Source organism: Haliotis rufescens, unplaced genomic scaffold (assembly GCF_023055435.1).
Source record: "Haliotis rufescens isolate VD_foot unplaced genomic scaffold, xgHalRufe1.0.p SCAF_19, whole genome shotgun sequence".
NCBI classification, from domain to species: Eukaryota; Metazoa; Mollusca; class Gastropoda; order Lepetellida; family Haliotidae; genus Haliotis; species Haliotis rufescens.
Window position 1 is genome coordinate 23225003 of NW_025963879.1, and position 17886 is coordinate 23242888.

The 17886-nt window shown below is 41.2% G+C and overlaps 1 protein-coding gene across 1 annotated transcript; it reads right to left on the minus strand.

The window, feature by feature from the left end:
* Positions 1-340: 340 nt before the first annotated feature.
* On the minus strand, positions 341-10029 carry LOC124135339 (ankyrin-3-like). The gene is made up of 4 exons (XM_046500620.2): positions 9873-10029; positions 7279-7402; positions 5927-6016; positions 341-5394 (listed from the first exon to the last, which is right to left on the minus strand). The coding sequence occupies exons 2-4, from the start codon at positions 7394-7396 to the stop codon at positions 1844-1846; spliced, it is 3759 nt and encodes a 1252-aa protein (XP_046356576.2). The 5' UTR covers positions 7397-7402; positions 9873-10029; the 3' UTR covers positions 341-1843.
* Between the last annotated feature and the right edge of the window lie 7857 nt (positions 10030-17886).

Sequence of the window (17886 nt, forward strand, 5' to 3'; positions counted from 1 at the left end):
GTAAATCACCCAAGCTGCGTTTGTGTGTGTGTTTGTTGTTGAAACCGCTCCCCAGATACAGGTGAGGTGAGATGAAATGGGGTTTAAGTGAGTGAGTGAGTATGGTTTTACGCTGCTTTTAGCAATATTCCAGCAATATCACGACGGGGGACACCAGAAATGGGCTTCACACATTGTACCCATGTCGGGAATCGAACCCGGGTCTTCGGCGTGACGAGCGAACGCTTTAACCACTAGGCTACCCGACCGCCCCTGAAATGGGGTTTAACGTCCCGTTCAAGATTATTGCACCTTTTATAGCGACGTGTTTGTGTGTGTGTGCGTGCTTGCGTGCGTGCGTGCGTGCGTGCGTGCGTGCGTGTGTGTGGCCGCTTGTACTAACCTGGAGTAATGCCGTTTTCGCGAACACCTGGTGTCATCACTATTTGATGGTGATTCATAAACACCTGCTCATGATATAGTCCGAATCGTACCATCGACACTGCTTTCATGAGTTGGGTTTAACGCTGCTTTTAACAGTATTACAGTTATATCGCGGCATGTCAGCTTAATGTGGGAGGAAAGAGATGTTTTATGAATATGGAAAGGGTTTTGCTGCTTTAATCATAGCGCTAGTCAACTGAGATATCATGCAGCAGTTTAACCCGGATATTCCACCCAGACACAGTATACTGACACCAAGCCAACCAGTCCCTGTTTGATACCGAGCGTCAGGCAGCGTTACAACAAGTACCATTTTTTATCATCTTTTGCTATGATGCGCCCGGGGCCAAGCCACTAACCTTCCGCTCTCCGGGCAGACGCTCTATCCCCTAGACCACGGAGGCGGCCAGAGGAAAAAAAGCAACAAAAGTCTTTCGATAATCATAAAACATCGGGTGTATGACTACGCCCATCTTCCCGAGTTAACTGACTATAAAAGTCCAGTTTCCACCCTTGCCGAACTAGGCTGGTATTATGGAGTTACATTTTGTCTGGACTAACGAGTTTTGGCATAGACCAATGGAAATCGCTCAACAGAATCGAAATCCGGTTCGTAAACTGTCATGCAGATTTTAGTCGATTGCGGGATTTGTCAACAGATATTTTCCAGATCTTTTCATGTTTTTAATCAATTGCTCACGTGATTTGATGCACTTTGAGATGTAAGACCCGTTTTATCACAATATAAATACTGATTATGGATCAGATCGTCTTGACTGGGCACTGCCATTTTGTTTGAAGCAAATGCAAATGATACGAGGGGTAGCATCTAATTGGTCCAAAGGAGAGTGGTTATAGCCACTGGTGGCACTACGATCGAGCCCAGGAATTCCAGCCTAGTTCGGCAAGGGTGGAAACTGGACTTATAAAGTCAGTTAACTCTCTTGCCTTGGGACGATGAACAGAGGTCTATCAATAATAGCTGTAAATCAGGACGTCACAATGTCTGCCCTGTTAATAAGAATCAGTCGACATATGATATGTTGCACCAGTCATTCCAATGGGTAACAATGAATTTCCTCATGCTGTGCTGCACTAGTCTCAACAACATGATTTGTTTAACAATATATAATCTATTTCGTAGAAGTGTGTACATCACTGAAATGTTTCTAAATTTCAAGGCTACACAAAAAGACATATATTCAACCTTCATCATGATCAATCGATTGTCAAATTATGTCGCAGAAACGTGACTAGATATATGTATATGGGTATCGTTACCGTCAAATATTCACCAGTAATAAATATTTGCCAAGCCATTTTTGTTCTTTTTCTCTCTCAGCTTCAGTTAAAAAGATTTATGATATAGCTTACAGGATGAAATCAAGAAAAGTTTCCAAGTTGTATGTCCATAACTCAGTCAGTGATGCTCAAGGTACCCAGATAAACACGACAGGTCCGCTCCCTCCGACACAAGAACATCATAAACATGATGATGTAGCTTTTCACTTGCCACCATAAGTGGGGTTTGATTGTACGTCCCTCCTCTTCTGTTGATATCAAAAATGTTCAACGAGAGAAGATGTTTCACAATGGAAATGTTTCCTCCAAGGCATGCCAGAATCAAACAGTTTCTGTTGTCCACATCAGAAAGTGTGAGATCAGCTCCTTCTGACACCAGAAGATCAAAAACAGAAGCATTTCCATTTTCAGCAGCCAACATGACGGGTGTTTGAAGTTTGTGTCCTCCCTGTTTGTTTACATCTACTCCTTTCAGTGAAAGGAGATGTTTAATGATAGATAGGTTGCCACCTTTACATGCGGCCATGAGGATATCTTGATTGTCAATGTTAGCAAGGGAGAGGTCAGCACCTTCTGACACAAGGAGATGATAAACATCATAGTACCCTCGCCTAGCTGCCATCATCACTGGGGTTGAGCTGTTCCATCCACCTTTTTTGTTGACGTCAAATGACTTGGTGGACAGAAGATATTTAACTATATTTACACTGCCACCAGCACATGCCAACTTCAAACAGTCTTTGTTGTATTGTTGAGTACCTGAGAGTTCAGCTCCCTCTGATACAAGGACGTCAAAAACTTCATAGTGTCCACTTTCAACTGCAAACATTACTGCACTTTTGTTATCTTGCCCTCCACTGCTGTTGATGTCAAAGATTTTCATAGCAAGCAAATGCTTCACAATGGACAGGTTACCTCCCTCACATGCTAACATTAACATGTTTGTCCTGAAGTCATCTGTAACTGTCAGATCAGCTCCCTCTGACACAAGAAGGGTATAAATACTGAAGTGACCTTCCATGACTGCAACCATAAGTGGAGTTTCATTACTCCACCCTGATCTTCTGTTGATGTTAAATGTGTTCAGCGAAAGGATATGTTTCACTATGGACACATTACCCCCATAACATGCCAGCATCAGACAGTCTCCCCGGTCACCAGTAGTGGGTGAGACATCAGCACCTTCAGATACAAGGAGTGCATAGACATCATAGTGTCCACTTTCAGCTGCCATCATAACGGATGTTTGGCTATGCCATCCCCCTCTTCTGTTGATGTCAAATGTTTCCATTGATAAAAGGTGTTTCAGTATTTGTAGATTACCTCCAATGCACGCCAGCATCAGACAGTCTAGGTTGTATCTGAGTAAATATGACAGATCAGCACCTTCTGACACAAGAAGTTTAAAAACATCGTAATTTCCTTTTTCGGCTGCAATCATAACTGGTGTTTGGCTATGACCCCCTCTCTTGTTGATGTCAAACTGTTTTAGTGATAGGAGGTGTTTCACAATGGCTTGATTACCTCCTTCACATGCCAACATCAGACAGTCTGCTTTGTCATTATCAATGAGCGAGAGATCAACTCCCTTAGATACATAAAGATTATATACATCAAATTGTCCATGTTTAGCTGCAACCATAACTGGTGATTGATTATAAGATCCACCTCTTCTGTTGATATCATACACGTCCAGAGATAACAAATATTTCACGGCAGACACATGGCCATGACGACTAGCCAGGAGGAGACTGCACCAACCACTTCTATTACTGAGAGTCATGTCTGCGCCTCTTGACGCCAGCAGCTTCAAGATTCCATCATGACCAGACTCTGCACTTAGTCCTGCTGCTGTATTTCCCATCCAGTCAGTGGCATTGATCATATCAGGAGATACCCCCAGGATAACTTCAGTTATATCCTTGCTCCCTGATTTACAGGCGTAATGAAGACAAGTCATGCCATCACAATCAGTCAGTGAAATATCAGCCTGTTCTTGAAGCAGGAATTTAAAAACATCGAGATGTCCTGTCTCAGCAGCATTTAAGAGAAGTGTTTTGTTTTTGGTTGATTTAAAGTTGACATCAAATTTCCCTTCTCTCTTTAGCAAAGACGTAATGTGTTGTAGTTTGTTGTGTTCTCCACATTCTATGCACGTTATTGCACAGAAATACAGATCTTGTTCACGTTTTATTGAATCTTTTCTAAATAAATTCTTTATTCGATTTAAGAAGATCGTTTTCTTTCTGCACATGATTTTCAAAGTGCTATCAAACAGTACCTCATTATGCGTCAATGATGTCCAGTACAAGAAGCATTTCCCAAACGTTTTGTCTCTCTGTTGTGCTATCGTTGTCAACTCATCACCTAAGTGGGTCACAAGTAAGGAGGCAATGGTGTCGTCACTGAGTACAGGATGTGTGACTGTCCATTGGAAACATCTCTGTCGGATGCCTTCTGAAAGTCTGTCCACAACAAGTTGGTGTAGAGCAGGGCTGATGTAAATCATATTTGTGACATCATCGGTAGTTGATGTCTGAAGCTTCTTCTTCAGTCTGACCCGCTGATGCAAGAACTTCAGAGAGCAGTACTGCAGCAACAGCACAAGATTCAGGTGACTTAGAGCACAGGCTGCAGCATCATATACCGACGGGTGAGAGAAGGAAGCGATGTGGTCCTCCACTGTACAGTATGTTCCAGCAAAGTTAACAATCTCTTTACAAATGTTTGTTCGAGTACAGGAGGGTACTATGTCTTTCACAACTAGGAATAGGTCTGTACTATTTCCTCCTGTTCCTGTCTGAAATGTGACAAGATTGAGCTTCCCCTCACACAGGATGAGGAGAATGAGGGCTGCTGATCTGGTGCTGCTTTCTCGGATGATGGCGTCAAGGTCACCTCTCAAGTAGGTCACAGGGTTCTGGAAGAAGTCCACATTGTGCATCTGAAATACAGGATTTGGGAAGAACAGACTGCACATAAGAGGAAACCCAAATTGACTGTATTGTGAATGAATGATGGTTTTGATATCCTCATCTGACATATCACACATTTGAGCTTTCGCCTTAAATGATGATAAGAGTAATCTCTTTTCATCAGGGGTCAGAAAATCTTTAGTCATGTCCATAACAGTCTCTGTTTTGAAGAGGTTTATCTTGTATTGATGCAACCTTGAACACCCCTCATTCCAGTTGTATGTTCTCGATGTGAAAATGAAACGAAGTTTGAATGACTGGCTTGAACTCGTATCCATTGATTCTGTGCCTCCCTCTAGGTCTTTCTTCTTCATCTTCTTCTTCCCCTTCTCGCCTTGTTTCCCGTCAGGTCCAGTCAAACTATCAGCGAGGACCCTCAACACACTATTTATTTTCTCCAGGTTTAATGGAAAAGTGACACAGCCGAATATGTCATCAAATACGATTAACATGTTAGATCGTCGTTTCGTGATGGTATCAACTTCAAATTGTTCAATGTTTTCTACAAATAATGTTTCATAGTTTTGATTACGATATTCATCACACACCATCATTGCAATACTAGTTTTCCCGTCTCCAGGGGCTCCACAGATGTTCACGTGGCCATGCTTCTCAAGGAGATGTGTTGTTGCCCCGAGTGTATGGACGCCTACAAATACTTCTTTCAGTGCCTCCACGCGACTCCGGAAATTCTCTACAAATATGAACATAATGTAAAATTGTACTGAATAGATAGTCTATCATTTTCAGTTTAGGGGCCAACCATTTAATGTGAATATGGGGATGGGGTGGGGTTGGGACGGAATGGTAGGTGGTGGTGGTGGACTTTGGCAGCGTGTGTTCTTCAACGTTTTGTGTGACAGGAGGTGCTGAAATTGTTTTCACAACACATCCTTTTTTCAGGACATACTGTCTGTCCAACGAGATTTTAGTACTCGGGCATATATGATTAATATTTTAAAAGAAAACAACAGACCAGCCACCATCTCTCCCAACCCCTTTCCTAAAAGTAAGTGGTTGTTCCTTTAGGAGATCGGGGTCAACTATAACATTTTGTTTAGCTGTGAATCAATATTTTTTAAACTTTACGCCAGATGAAAGCTTCAAATCCAACTTAGTTATATAAACTGCATGCTACTTAAGAAATAAAAATGATCACAATATCTATTTCGTTTCTTAATCATTCTATGATTGATAATATATACTTCGTAAAAAAAATGTCTTACCTTGCGAGACACAACCTTTACACTCAACGTCCCCAAAGGAGAGTGAGACGTTACGGGAGTTGGAGAAGTCATAGCATGCAGTTAGAAGAGCTGCAACAGAACAGTACACTAGTGAGTTTGAGATTTATCCTTTATATCGGGGGCGTTGTGGCCGCCTAGTAGTTCAAGCGTTATCTCCCCACGCATGAGGCCCAGGTTCGATTCCCACATGATTACAATGTGTTAAACAAAAGTGAAAAAAACATCTTTCCATAACCATATGAAATCTCTCCTACAACAGAATCATTTGTACCATTCCGATACCACTCGGATACCATTAGCATGTGTTTATGAATCACTATCAAATAGTGATGATGCCAGGTGCTCGGTAAAAGGTGAGTTAATCTGTCCTATCAGTGGCACCCGTCCCGAAACATATGCAAAAGCAAGTCAATTATACATCTAAATAAAAGCGAACACATGACAAAGTCAAAATAGGAATTGCATCAGACATCATTTTTACACAGATGTGCCAAATTTGGAAAGGTCTTGTCTACCATAAGCTTTACTGGGGCCTTTGATCTTGGAACATTGATCAAACAACGATTGAGCAAGAGTTGTATGACGCTCTTTGAAATCTTTGGAGAAAGAGCGTGCTGGATTGTACCTCAAAAGTTGTGAAATGTAGACACCAAAGGCTGGAGCTGAATAGAATATTGCTCCACAAAGACGGAAAATTGACCATTGGAAACTTGAGGTCATTCCTCTTGTTGTACAATCTCGTGGAGAGCTTTTGTTCACACATATGAAACAGACGAGGCGGTTTCACTGGTCTTTGTTTCTAACTCAGGTGGTTAAATCAGTGGAGGGAATTTGCTATTTGACCATTATCTAACGATATCAAATCACCCATATACCTAAAGCTTAAAAGTTGAACTTCTTGTGTTCCCACTGTGAATTGCTGGAATACTGCTAAAGGCGGTGCAAACCGACATGATGTCAGGACGTGTCGGGATAAGGGGGGAGAAAAGTGACATGGTCGTACAGATGTTTCCCATTGGCAGATTAATGCTACAAATAATGGCTCATCACCAGGGCGAATCTAGGATACGAATCCACAAGAGTGAATTGTTGCCAACAGATCAACGTTTTCAGGCTGCAAAATGTGGTAGATATCCTTTATCCAATATTTGCTTAAGATATAAAAAGTGCATAGGGGTTCATCCACTATTTAGTTCACTTCACGGTCCCCATCTTGGGACCCAAAGAGTAGCTGTAGGAGAAGATCACCAACTTCAAGCACACCATACTCTGAGATTAATATCATGTTTAATTAATGATTAATATCATTATTCATTGTCAGGCGTGATCACCTGTTGGCGAAGCTGCGTGTGGTCTCCCATTGTTCACGTTGGACTGTACATCAGTTGAAGCGCCTGTAAAGTTCCTGGACATGGCACCATCTTGGGGCGGGTTAGAATTTGTTTCCATCTTGTCCTGGAAATAAAGCGACTTTGCAGTGTTGTGTGAACAGTGTAAGAGCCAGGATATACACAGCCAGAATATAGAGAGCAATATGGGTCACCATTACAATAACAGCGTTAGCTGAGCATGCTTCATTTAATTAGTTTCAGTCCATCGTTTGGGACTTCTTGCAGGTTACGGAAAGGAGCAAGTGGACAGCCTGGCGTTGCTCATAATATCAATCACTGCTTTGTCACCTCAGGAAATCAACGGAAGAAATGATAACCGTTTGTATGCTGATTAAAAAAAGCTATTAAAACTATTATTTTAAAAAATGTAATGTATTTGAAGGTAGTAGTAGTAGTAGTAGTAGTGGTGGTGGTAGTAGTGGTAGTAGTGGTAGTAGTGGTAGTAGTAGTAGTAGTAGTAGTAGTAGTGGTAGTTTCTTTGTTGTTGAACGCAGCCCTCTTGGATCTTCAGTAGTAGTAGTAGTAGTAGTAGTAGTAGTAGTAGTAGTAGTGGTGGTAGTAGTGGTAGTAGTAGTAGTAGTAGTAGTAGTGGTGGTAGTTTCTTTGTTGTTGAACGCATCCCTCTTGGATCTTCACGGGGTAGTAGTAGTAGTAGTAGTAGTAGTAGTAGTAGTAGTAGTTTATTGTTTAATGCATCCTTCAGCAATATTCCAGCCATGCTGATTAAACAAAGCAAACTATTATTTTTTAAAATGTAATGTATTTGAAGGTAGTAGTAGTAGTAGTAGTAGTAGTAGTAGTAGTAGTAGTAGTAGTAGTAGTAGTAGCAGTAGTAGTGGTAGTAGTCGTAGTAGTGGTAGAAGTAGTAGTAGTAGTAGTAGTGGTAGTTTCTTTGTTGTTGAACGCAGCCCTCTTGGATCTTCAGTAGTAGTAGTAGTAGTAGTAGTAGTGGTGGTAGTAGTGGTAGTAGTAGTAGTAGTAGTAGTAGTAGTAGTAGTAGTAGTAGTAGTAGTAGTAGTTTCTTTGTTGTTGAACGCATCCCTCTTGGATCTTCACGGGGTAGTAGTAGTAGTAGTAGTAGTAGTAGTAGTAGTAGTAGTAGCAGTAGTTTATTGTTTAATGCATCCTTCAGCAATATTCCAGCCACATGACGGTTGACTGTTAATAATCTGGACCAGACAATCCAGTGATTGACATCAAGAACCTCGGTCTACGCAATTGGGATACGATGACAAGTCAGCGAGCCTGGCCACCCGATCCCGTCAGACGCATCTTACCACAAGCATGGGTTGCTGAAAACTAATTCTAACCCGGATCTTCACGGGGTTGTAAACAATTAAGTCAATTTGCATCCTCATCCTCAAAATGAAGCTATGTTACCTGAAGAGATGACGGTGATGAATTGAATTTGGAACCGAACGCGCAATATCAGGTTTTAAATGTTGTAATTATGGTCAATTGATTTGTCAAATGTACACGAAACATTGTCCTACTTTGTCACAAAGCACAGTTTGTGTATCTCCATTCCACCAAGTGAGTGAGTGAGTTTGGTTTTACGCCGCTTTTAGCAATATTCCAGCAATATCACGGCGGGGGACACCAGAAATGGGCTTCACACATTGTACCCACGTCGGGAATCGAACCCGGGTCTTCGGCGTGACGAGCTAACGCTTTAACCACTAGGCTACCCGACCGCCCCCATTCCACCAAGACAAATTGACAAAGGACATCAAATAAAACGCATGGGTTGTGTCAAACGATTTTTAACGTCACATTCACAGAAACGAGCAAAACATGCATGAAATTGTTATGAATGTTTTCAGATGTGATATATGAGAGATGAAGACTTTGTTTATTTCAAAACGTGCATCTTTTAGACTTCAAACAACACTATGTAAGGATAAGTGTGTCGAAAAGGGGTTTTCAGGGAGCAAAATAAAATATGTTCTTAAAACCAGGCTGGTTTTCTTAGGAAACGTAGATAAAGACAGCACATACATGGTAAACACGTCATCTTGGGTCACAGACATGCACAGTTATAATTTCTCATGAATGTAGTAAAATCGTCCTTTTTCGTACAGTTTAGGCATTCTTGTGTACTTAAACAAGCAAGAAGAAGTGAAACCAAAAAAACCACCTAGCAACAGTAATAAAGAACAAGGACTTATCCTTTATTTGAACATGTCTGATAATGTTTTAAAAAGGGTAGTACAAAGTATTCCATTGGACATTTCCAGCGGGACAAAAAGACCTCATCATATATATCTCTTCCTGTCAGGCTCTCCACATTCTTTTAGGACATTTCTCTGCCTTCAATATATTGTAATAAAGCGACAAAACCCTTTCTATATCCAAAAGAAATATCTGCATAAAGCAGCATCGATTCTACGATTCTGACTATGTAATGAGCATGTGAAACATAATTATTGCATGACGTCCTGCGACAATGATTGAGACAGAAATGTAAAACGTTAACTACAAGAAGTAACATGCTATAAATAATATCTTCCACGGTGATGCGGTCATCAAATTACCTGATTCCATCAGAAGTAGTTATTTTGTGGTTTGAAACCTCTGATTGTGTATTTTCCAGAGTAATGCATACTAGAATCCCTTGTGACTGGGATAAGTCCCTGTTGAAATCATCAGTATCCTGTATAAGTCTGACCTACATCTACAAGCTGGCTTCCTCGTCTGTGCATTGTCAGTTTGCGTTATCACCAGACGGGAAGTAGGGAAAGTGTCAAGTGTTTCCTTCGTTGCACACGTTACTAGTGCCCACAGAGACAATGGTCTCTGTATTACACAAACAATAGGTTAAAAATAGCGGACAAGCTCATTATGACATTAAATGAACATCCATTAATTTTCTTCCCCTAGCCGTTCGTTAACTGCAAGTAAACATCCACATGATTTGTTAATCTTCATTGTACTACATTGCACCCCTACACCCCTAAACTGTAGTTGGAATGGACTACACGAAGTGCTATACTTTGTGGGGGGCACGGGTGGCCCAGTCCTTTGGGCACGCCAGAAACCTATGATTGTGGGTTCGAATCCCGGTTCGCCCCGATTATGTTTCTTGGTTTGTCAGCACCATCCCCGTGCTCGTGGGTTTCACCGAAGAGGTAAACGTCTAAGACCTGCATCACTTCGGGCTTTCCTCCCATATTTAGCTGACACGCCGCGATATAACTGGAATACTGTTATAAGCGGTGTTAAACGCAACTCACTCACTCACTCACTCATAGGGGGCACGGGTGGCCCAGTCGTCTAAGGCGCCGCGATTCGCTGTGCAGAGTTGCGTCCCTTGGACACGCCAGAAACCTATGATTGTGGGTTCGAATCCCGGTTCGCCCCAATTATGTTTGTAGGTTTGTCAGCACCATACCCGTGCTCGTGGGTTTCACCGAAGTGGTAAACGTCTGAGACCTGCATCACTTCGGGCTTTCCTCCCACATTAAGCTGACACGCCGCGATATAACTGGAATATTGTTAAAAGCGGCGTTAAACCAAACTCACTCACTCACTCACTCATACTTTGTGCCTCATTTGATAATCAAGTTTTGAAAACACAAAACATATATTTGGAATTGTGGTTCATTAAGGTTTATCCTGTTCATCCTTGACCAAGAATGGTAACAAAGCAAGAGTTAGATTCTGAGATATATTATATTGGTATCAGCATCATTTTCATTTTATTCTGTGGGAGTAAAATATTAGCCTAGCCCATGCTCACCAAGCGGAGGAGACTGAAATATAAGCCTGATAGAGTTCTCTGCTTTGGTCATGTGGCTGGTAGGCGTGTGCCGTATGTCACCGTCTGACATTTTTAATTTTAATTTTAATTTAGTGTAGTAAAGAAATGATAAAATTCTACAGTAAATGTTCCTAACAATTGTTGAAAAAAAATGTTAAGTAGGTTTTTCTTGTCAATAAATACAAAATATTTTTGTGTATGTTTTTCTACTACAATAGAAAATCTGCATTAGAATTCTAGTATTGGCATGTTGAATCTATTCAACTTCTGCTTCATTCTTTCCATTTCTTCATTGTTATTATTTATATTGTATGTATACTGAATATTAATGTGAGACGAGATTGCAGTATTAAAACAATCATACATTGTTTATATAAATGAACAAAATAGAACAAATGCTGTACTAGTTATGAATCAGCCAATCTTTCCAAAGAATAATGTTCTACACATTCTCCCACTGATATCCAACATACTTCTCCCTGTCGGTCTTAGGCATCCATGTCTAGTTTTCTGAATATCAGTTCCTCAGTGATCCTTCTGTCTTGTCTCGGAGCTGAACATTTTCTGGCAATATATCGTGGATCACGCCACACATTCCTGTTTCGGAGTAATGTCCAATATTTCTTATACCGTACCCTTCCAGAAGTGATGGTTTTTAACGCTAGGAAAGGCATTCCCCGACTGTCTGTACTGTTCATGTGTAATGCATGGATTGCATAAACAGGGGGGGGGTATTCGTGTATCTCCTCCTTGGTCAGCTGGGATAGGGGCATGTGAATCCTCCCCTTCACAGATATCACTCTCTTCACTGTTGTCTCTGATATCTTCTGATGTCATTTGTGTGTTATTAGATGATGAGCAGTTTTGATCTCGAGCATGATCAGCACGTTTCAGTTCCCAACCACAGTATGTAAATATACCATCTATGATCTCTTCCATGTCGTCAGTAACCAACAGGCATAAAACATGAGGGTTTTCCATTTTCTTCTGTGGTTGTGAGAGGCTGTAGTGCTGCCTTCTAGTTAGATGTCCAAGATAACTATATGGCAAAATAGTAGAAAGCCTTCCCATTTCCTCAGGAAAACCGTCTCTATGAATTACCGCAATCAATCAGTCTAGGGGAAGCTATAATATCCACATTGCAATGTTTCCGTTTCATGAATCTTCCTTATCTGGACATAAAAATTACAACCTCTTGGCATTTCCCCTTTACTTATGCCTTGGCGCTTTACCAGGATAACGAAATGTGCAATCTGTATTTTGCTTCATGCAAAGCAAAACACATCGGTACTAGTCATGGATCCTGGAAAGAAATCTGTATATAACAACACTCACCGAAAGGATGGCAGGCAAAAGAGATCTGGAACTTCAGTGTTGTGTGCATTTCAGTGTTGTGCATTACAGTGTTGTGTATTACAGTGTGGTGTATTACAGTGTTGTGCATTACAGTGTGGTGCATTACAGTGTGGTGCATTTCAGTGTGGTGCATTACAGTGTTGTGTATTACAGTGTGGTGCATTACAGTGTGGTGTATTACAGTGTGGTGCATTACAGTGTGGTGCATTACAGTGTTGTGTATTACAGTGTGGTGCATTACAGTGTTGTGTATTACAGTGTGGTGTATTACAGTGTGGTGCATTACAGTGTGGTGCATTACAGTGTGGAGCATTAGAGTGTGGTGTATTACAGTATGGTGTATTACAGTGTGGTGCATTACAGTGTGGTGTATTACAGTGTGGTGCATTACAGTGTGGTGTATAACAGTGTGGTGTATTACAGTGTGGTGTATTACAGTGTTGTGCATTACAGTGTGGTGCATTACAGTGTGGTGTATTACAGTGTGGTGCATTACAGTGTGGTGTATTACAGTGTTGTGTATTACAGTGTTGTGCATTACAGTGTTGTGTATTACAGTGTTGTGTATTATAATGTGGTGCATTACAGTGTTGTGTATTACAATGTGGTGCATTACAGCGTTGTGCATTACAGTATGGTGTATAACAGTGTGGTGCATTACAGTGTGGTGCATTACAGTGTTGTGTATTACAGTGTTGTGTATTACAGTGTGGTGTATTACAGTGTGGTGCATTACAGTGTGGCGCATTACAGTGTGGTGTATTACGGTGTTGTGTATTACAGTGTTGTGCATTACAGTGTTGTGTATTACAATGTGGTGCATTACGGCGTTGTATATTACAGCGTTGTGCATTACAGTATGGTGTATAACAGTGTGGTGTATAACAGTGTGGTGTATTACAATGTGGTGCATTACAGCGTTGTGTATTACAGTGTTGTGTATTACAGTGTTGTGCATTACAGTGTGGTGCATTACAGTGTGGTGCATTACAGTGTGGTGTATTACAGTGTGGTGTATTACAGTGTTGTGCATTACAGTGTGGTGCATTACAGTGTGGTGCATTACAGTGTGGTGCATTACAGTGTTGTGCATTACAGCGTTGTGCATTACAGCGTGGTGTATTACAGTATGGTGTATTACAGTGTGGTGTATTACAGTGTGGTGTATTACTGTGAAGTGCATAACACTGTGGTGTATTACTGTGAAGTTCATTACAGTGTGGTGTATTACAGTGTGGTGTATGACTGTGAAGTTCATTACAGTGTTGTGTATTACAGTGTGGTGTACGCTGTTTGTTTGTTTGCACTCATCAATATGACGAGTTATGACCCAGCTATATGACGGCGATCTGTAAATAATGGAGTCTGGAACAGACAATCCAGTGATTGACATCATGAGCATCGATCCATGCAATTCGGATACGATGACATGCATCAACCAAGTCAGAGAGTCTGAACACCCGATCCCGTTAGTCGCCTCTTACGACAAGCATAGTCGCTTTTTATGGCAAGCGTGGGTTGCTGAAGATCTATTCTACCCCGGATCTTCACGGGCCCTCCACCTGGTACAAAACTAACTTTTATATCGTGACCATATAAAGGTCAGTTTCTCTTCCTGGTATAAATCCTTGCTTCAGTTAACCTCATTTAATGAATGTCATATATACCACGTGACTGTTGTGTTGACCCCACTCTCAACTTGTCGTAATTGCCCATATTAAAACAGGTTTCTCCGTAACCCGAATCCAGGAATAAACTGTTCGGCGAAACTGTAGGAGAGAGAGAGCATATTCGGTATTGAAGGCCTCGTGGCCAAGAGTAAAATTTCGTTTCATTTAGCATAGGTTTGTTTGTTCGTTGTTTAACGCCGCACTCTGCAATATTCCAGATATGTGACGGCAGTCTGCAAATAATCGTGTCTCAACTAGACAATCCAGTGACTGAATTCATGAGCATCGATCCAAGCAATTGTATGGGATACGATGACATGCATCAACCAAATTGTGTGCTGGGCATAGGTTGTGCGCACATACAGAGCTGTGGGGTGAAATTGGGTTTAACGTCGCGTCCAAGATTATTGCACTTATATAGCGACGTGGATGCACGTGTGTGTGTGTGTGTGGCTGCTTGTACTAGGCCGGACTGATGCCGATTTATAGTGCTAGCACACTGAGATACCATGCCGCAGTTTAATATGAATACCCCACTCAGACACAGTATACTGACTCCGAGCCGACCAGTCCTTGCTTTAACCCCTTAATGCCGAGCGCCAGACAGGGTAACAACAAGTACCATCTTTTAACGTCTATTGGTATGACGCGGCCGGGGATCGAACCCCGGACCTTCCGCTCTCCGGGCGGACGCTCTACCACTAGACCACGGAGGCAGTCACATACGGAGCGACTCTCCCTGAAACGACAAAAGCGTTTCATCCGTTTTGCTGGAGAAGCGTGACATGTGTAATCTTTAAATAGGTATTTTACTTTTTTCAATTTCTTGTGGCATTGTTTCAGCAAGGAAGATAATATATCAAATTGTTCCAAAAAGAGCGGGAATGATGGCAATATTGTTTTTTTGCAGGAACAATAACGTTAAACAACTAAAAGTGGGGCAGAGATTTGCTTAAATTTGAGTCTAACTTTCTTTTAAAGTTACACATATAGGTTATAGTATAGTCATATTGGTCACTGCCGAGTCCCAAACAGTCGCACTGCCCGTCACGTGATGAAATTGGCCGGGCGACCTGCTCCACCTTCTAGCCTGTTAGAGGATATCACGAAACAGTTGAAACGCCTGTCTCCCACCTCCGCTAAAACATTAGCTTTGTCGGAAATAACAAGTTTGTCGTATGATAAATGCGCTCTTTCCAGCTGATCGTACATCTACACACAAAAAACCCGGATGAGTTCTTTCCTGATATTCCTCTCACTGTAAAGTCGTTCGTCAAATGAAGTCTTTTCACATTCAATTTTAGCCTTGCAGCATCTATAGAACACATGCCTTGTCTTTAAAAGAATTGACCTTTACAATGAGAGGCCATAATGTAGTTTTACATCTCAAATGGTGGACTCTTTCTGTATAGGAAACCTGTCGAAGTCCTGCAATCCTAGTTCATCTAGGTTAAAGTCCTACGTTTCTCCATTTGCCCCGTCCAAGCCATGAAATAGCTGAGTATTTCTCCTACTCTGAGCTTCTACATAGTCTGGATAGTCTACTTTATATTTAAGTTTATTATTTTCTTCTCGTATCACCTTCTGTTCTTTCTTTGGGTGAATTTATCAACGTTTCGGTTTAAAAAAATTCAATTCCTTCCCTATAATTCTGAACATTTTGGCAACGTTCCTGTCCGAGCACTCCGTTTCCGATTCACTAACGTCCGTGTGGTCCGTCAATGATAGTCTTTACCCACCCCTGGCGTGTCTCCTTCGTGCTAGACTAACACTTAGTCAATGAAAACATGTCGTTAAACTATTTGTGTGTGTGTGTGTGTTTTTTTTAAAAGGAACTTTTCCTCTTCTGCTGTTTTCATATAAGGAAACTAGACTTTCCTATCGAAACATGTGACTTTTTAATAAAAGAAAAATAGTTCATAATTACTGATCGAAATGTACTTTATAATCTTGTCAGCGAGCGTCAATGGCTTGTCCCGGTTATCTCCCTTCAATTGTACGACAAGCCAGCAGGGTGATTTTACGTCACACCATATTGATATCAGAAGCATCACAGAACCCTACCGACACGAATATAATTGGAGTTGTTGCAGACATGCACCAACAGAGCAGAAATGTATTCGTTCTCAGTACATTCTCATTATGGGCATATCGTGGAACGGCATCAAAGCTACTGATTTCTGTCCAGAGAAGTGGATGAATGTTGTTTGACAGCGCTTTTTGCCCAGATACAGAGTAACAGCGAGTGAATGGTGTTAGAGAGTGTATGTTGTTTAACGCCGCAACCAGCACTATTACAGCCATACGATGGCGGTCTGTGCATAATTCAGACAATCCAGTGATTGACATCATGAGCATCGATCCACGCAATTTGGATACGATGACATGCATTCAACCAAGTCGGCGAGCCTGACCACCCGATCCCGTTAGTCGCCTCTTACAACAAGCATGGGTTGCTGCAGACTTATTATAGCCCGGATCTTCACGGGTCGAACGTTGTTCGATAGCACTTAATGTCCAGATATTCAATGAGTGAATGCTGTTTTACGAATATTTACCAGTTGGGTAGTTGCGAAAATTGCTGAACATCTCAAACAACTTTCCGACAGTACAATATGGGTTAGCGTTAATATGATATATAGCGAGGTTTCTGCTCCTTGGCGTCCTAATATTTGCTTTCTAACAAGTTCGTTTGTTTGCACCGTTTATTTGTTGTTTAATGCAACACAGAGAGGTATTCCAGATCTATGCGCTAAATTATAACAATCGAATATCAAATATAAATAATTCACTTCTCGGTTCACTAAAATAAGGAATTCTCCCTTAAAATCATATCGCAACAAATAGGCTACCTAGAACCTACATATTCCCTATCACCTCTATCACACATTTAACCTTATGGATATATATCTCTTTGTGTTTGTGTGATGTTTCAGTGCCTTGTGTCATTTAAATAAGATAAATATGACAAATAAAATATTCTCCCCCACGTACGCCCAGGCGACAAAATCAAGAGAGCGGCTAAGTCCAAAGTCTGGGAGTTATTATTATTAGTTACATCGTCCTTTGCTTCAATCCCGTGGCGGGTCGTTCCAGGGGAGACAATTCGTCATTTGATTAGAAATATGACCTCAGGATATGAAGCATTATATTTAAAAAAAGGACAGCTGTGTAATAACTGTCAACAGCTTCGAAGATTAGGCCGGAAACGAATGACACTGTAAAATGGAACATTACCCAAAAATGAGCACCTGCTTGTTTTTCGGTGTACAAAACGTTATACCATATCTACTGCATAAACTATTACATATCATAAAAGCTTATCTAGCCTATGTGATTTCAAGTGAACCTTCAACATTACGACAGAATCAACTTGTTCAATACAAAACAAGTGTTTACTATATTTTGCTTCCCACGAGAAAGATTTGCCTGACAAGACGCCCACACACTTATTGTGCTGTCTGTTCACCGGTGTGAAAATAGTCCAAGTGGTGATTACAACGGAATATAACATGTAGGGTGTCTATTTTGTCGTTCCTATCGTGTAATAATGACCCTCTTGTCCTTCGAGATGGAGAAAATCCTCCATAAAGAAACGCCTTCTGTGTATCCGCTGTAATTACTCCTCCTGTTAATTAGTCTTTACAAATCTTTCAATGCTATGGGATTAGCTCAAAGCTTAGGAACCGTGCACTGAATGAAAAAGATCCGACAAATATTACCAATCTGTCAACATCCGGGTCACTAGCTCCATGGAGCCTC

Bases quoted from the DNA above. Each gene is read 5' to 3' on its own strand.
- LOC124135339 (XM_046500620.2), bottom strand. From the start codon at position 7,396: ATGGAAACAAATTCTAACCCGCCCCAAGATGGTGCCATGTCCAGGAAC. The intron at 6,017-7,278 runs GTGATCACGCCT...GTTCTGTTGCAG, and splicing joins ACACGCAGCTTCGCCAACAG to CTCTTCTAACTGCATGCTAT. The intron at 5,395-5,926 runs GTAAGACATTTT...TCATATTTGTAG, and splicing joins TAAAGGTTGTGTCTCGCAAG to AGAATTTCCGGAGTCGCGTG.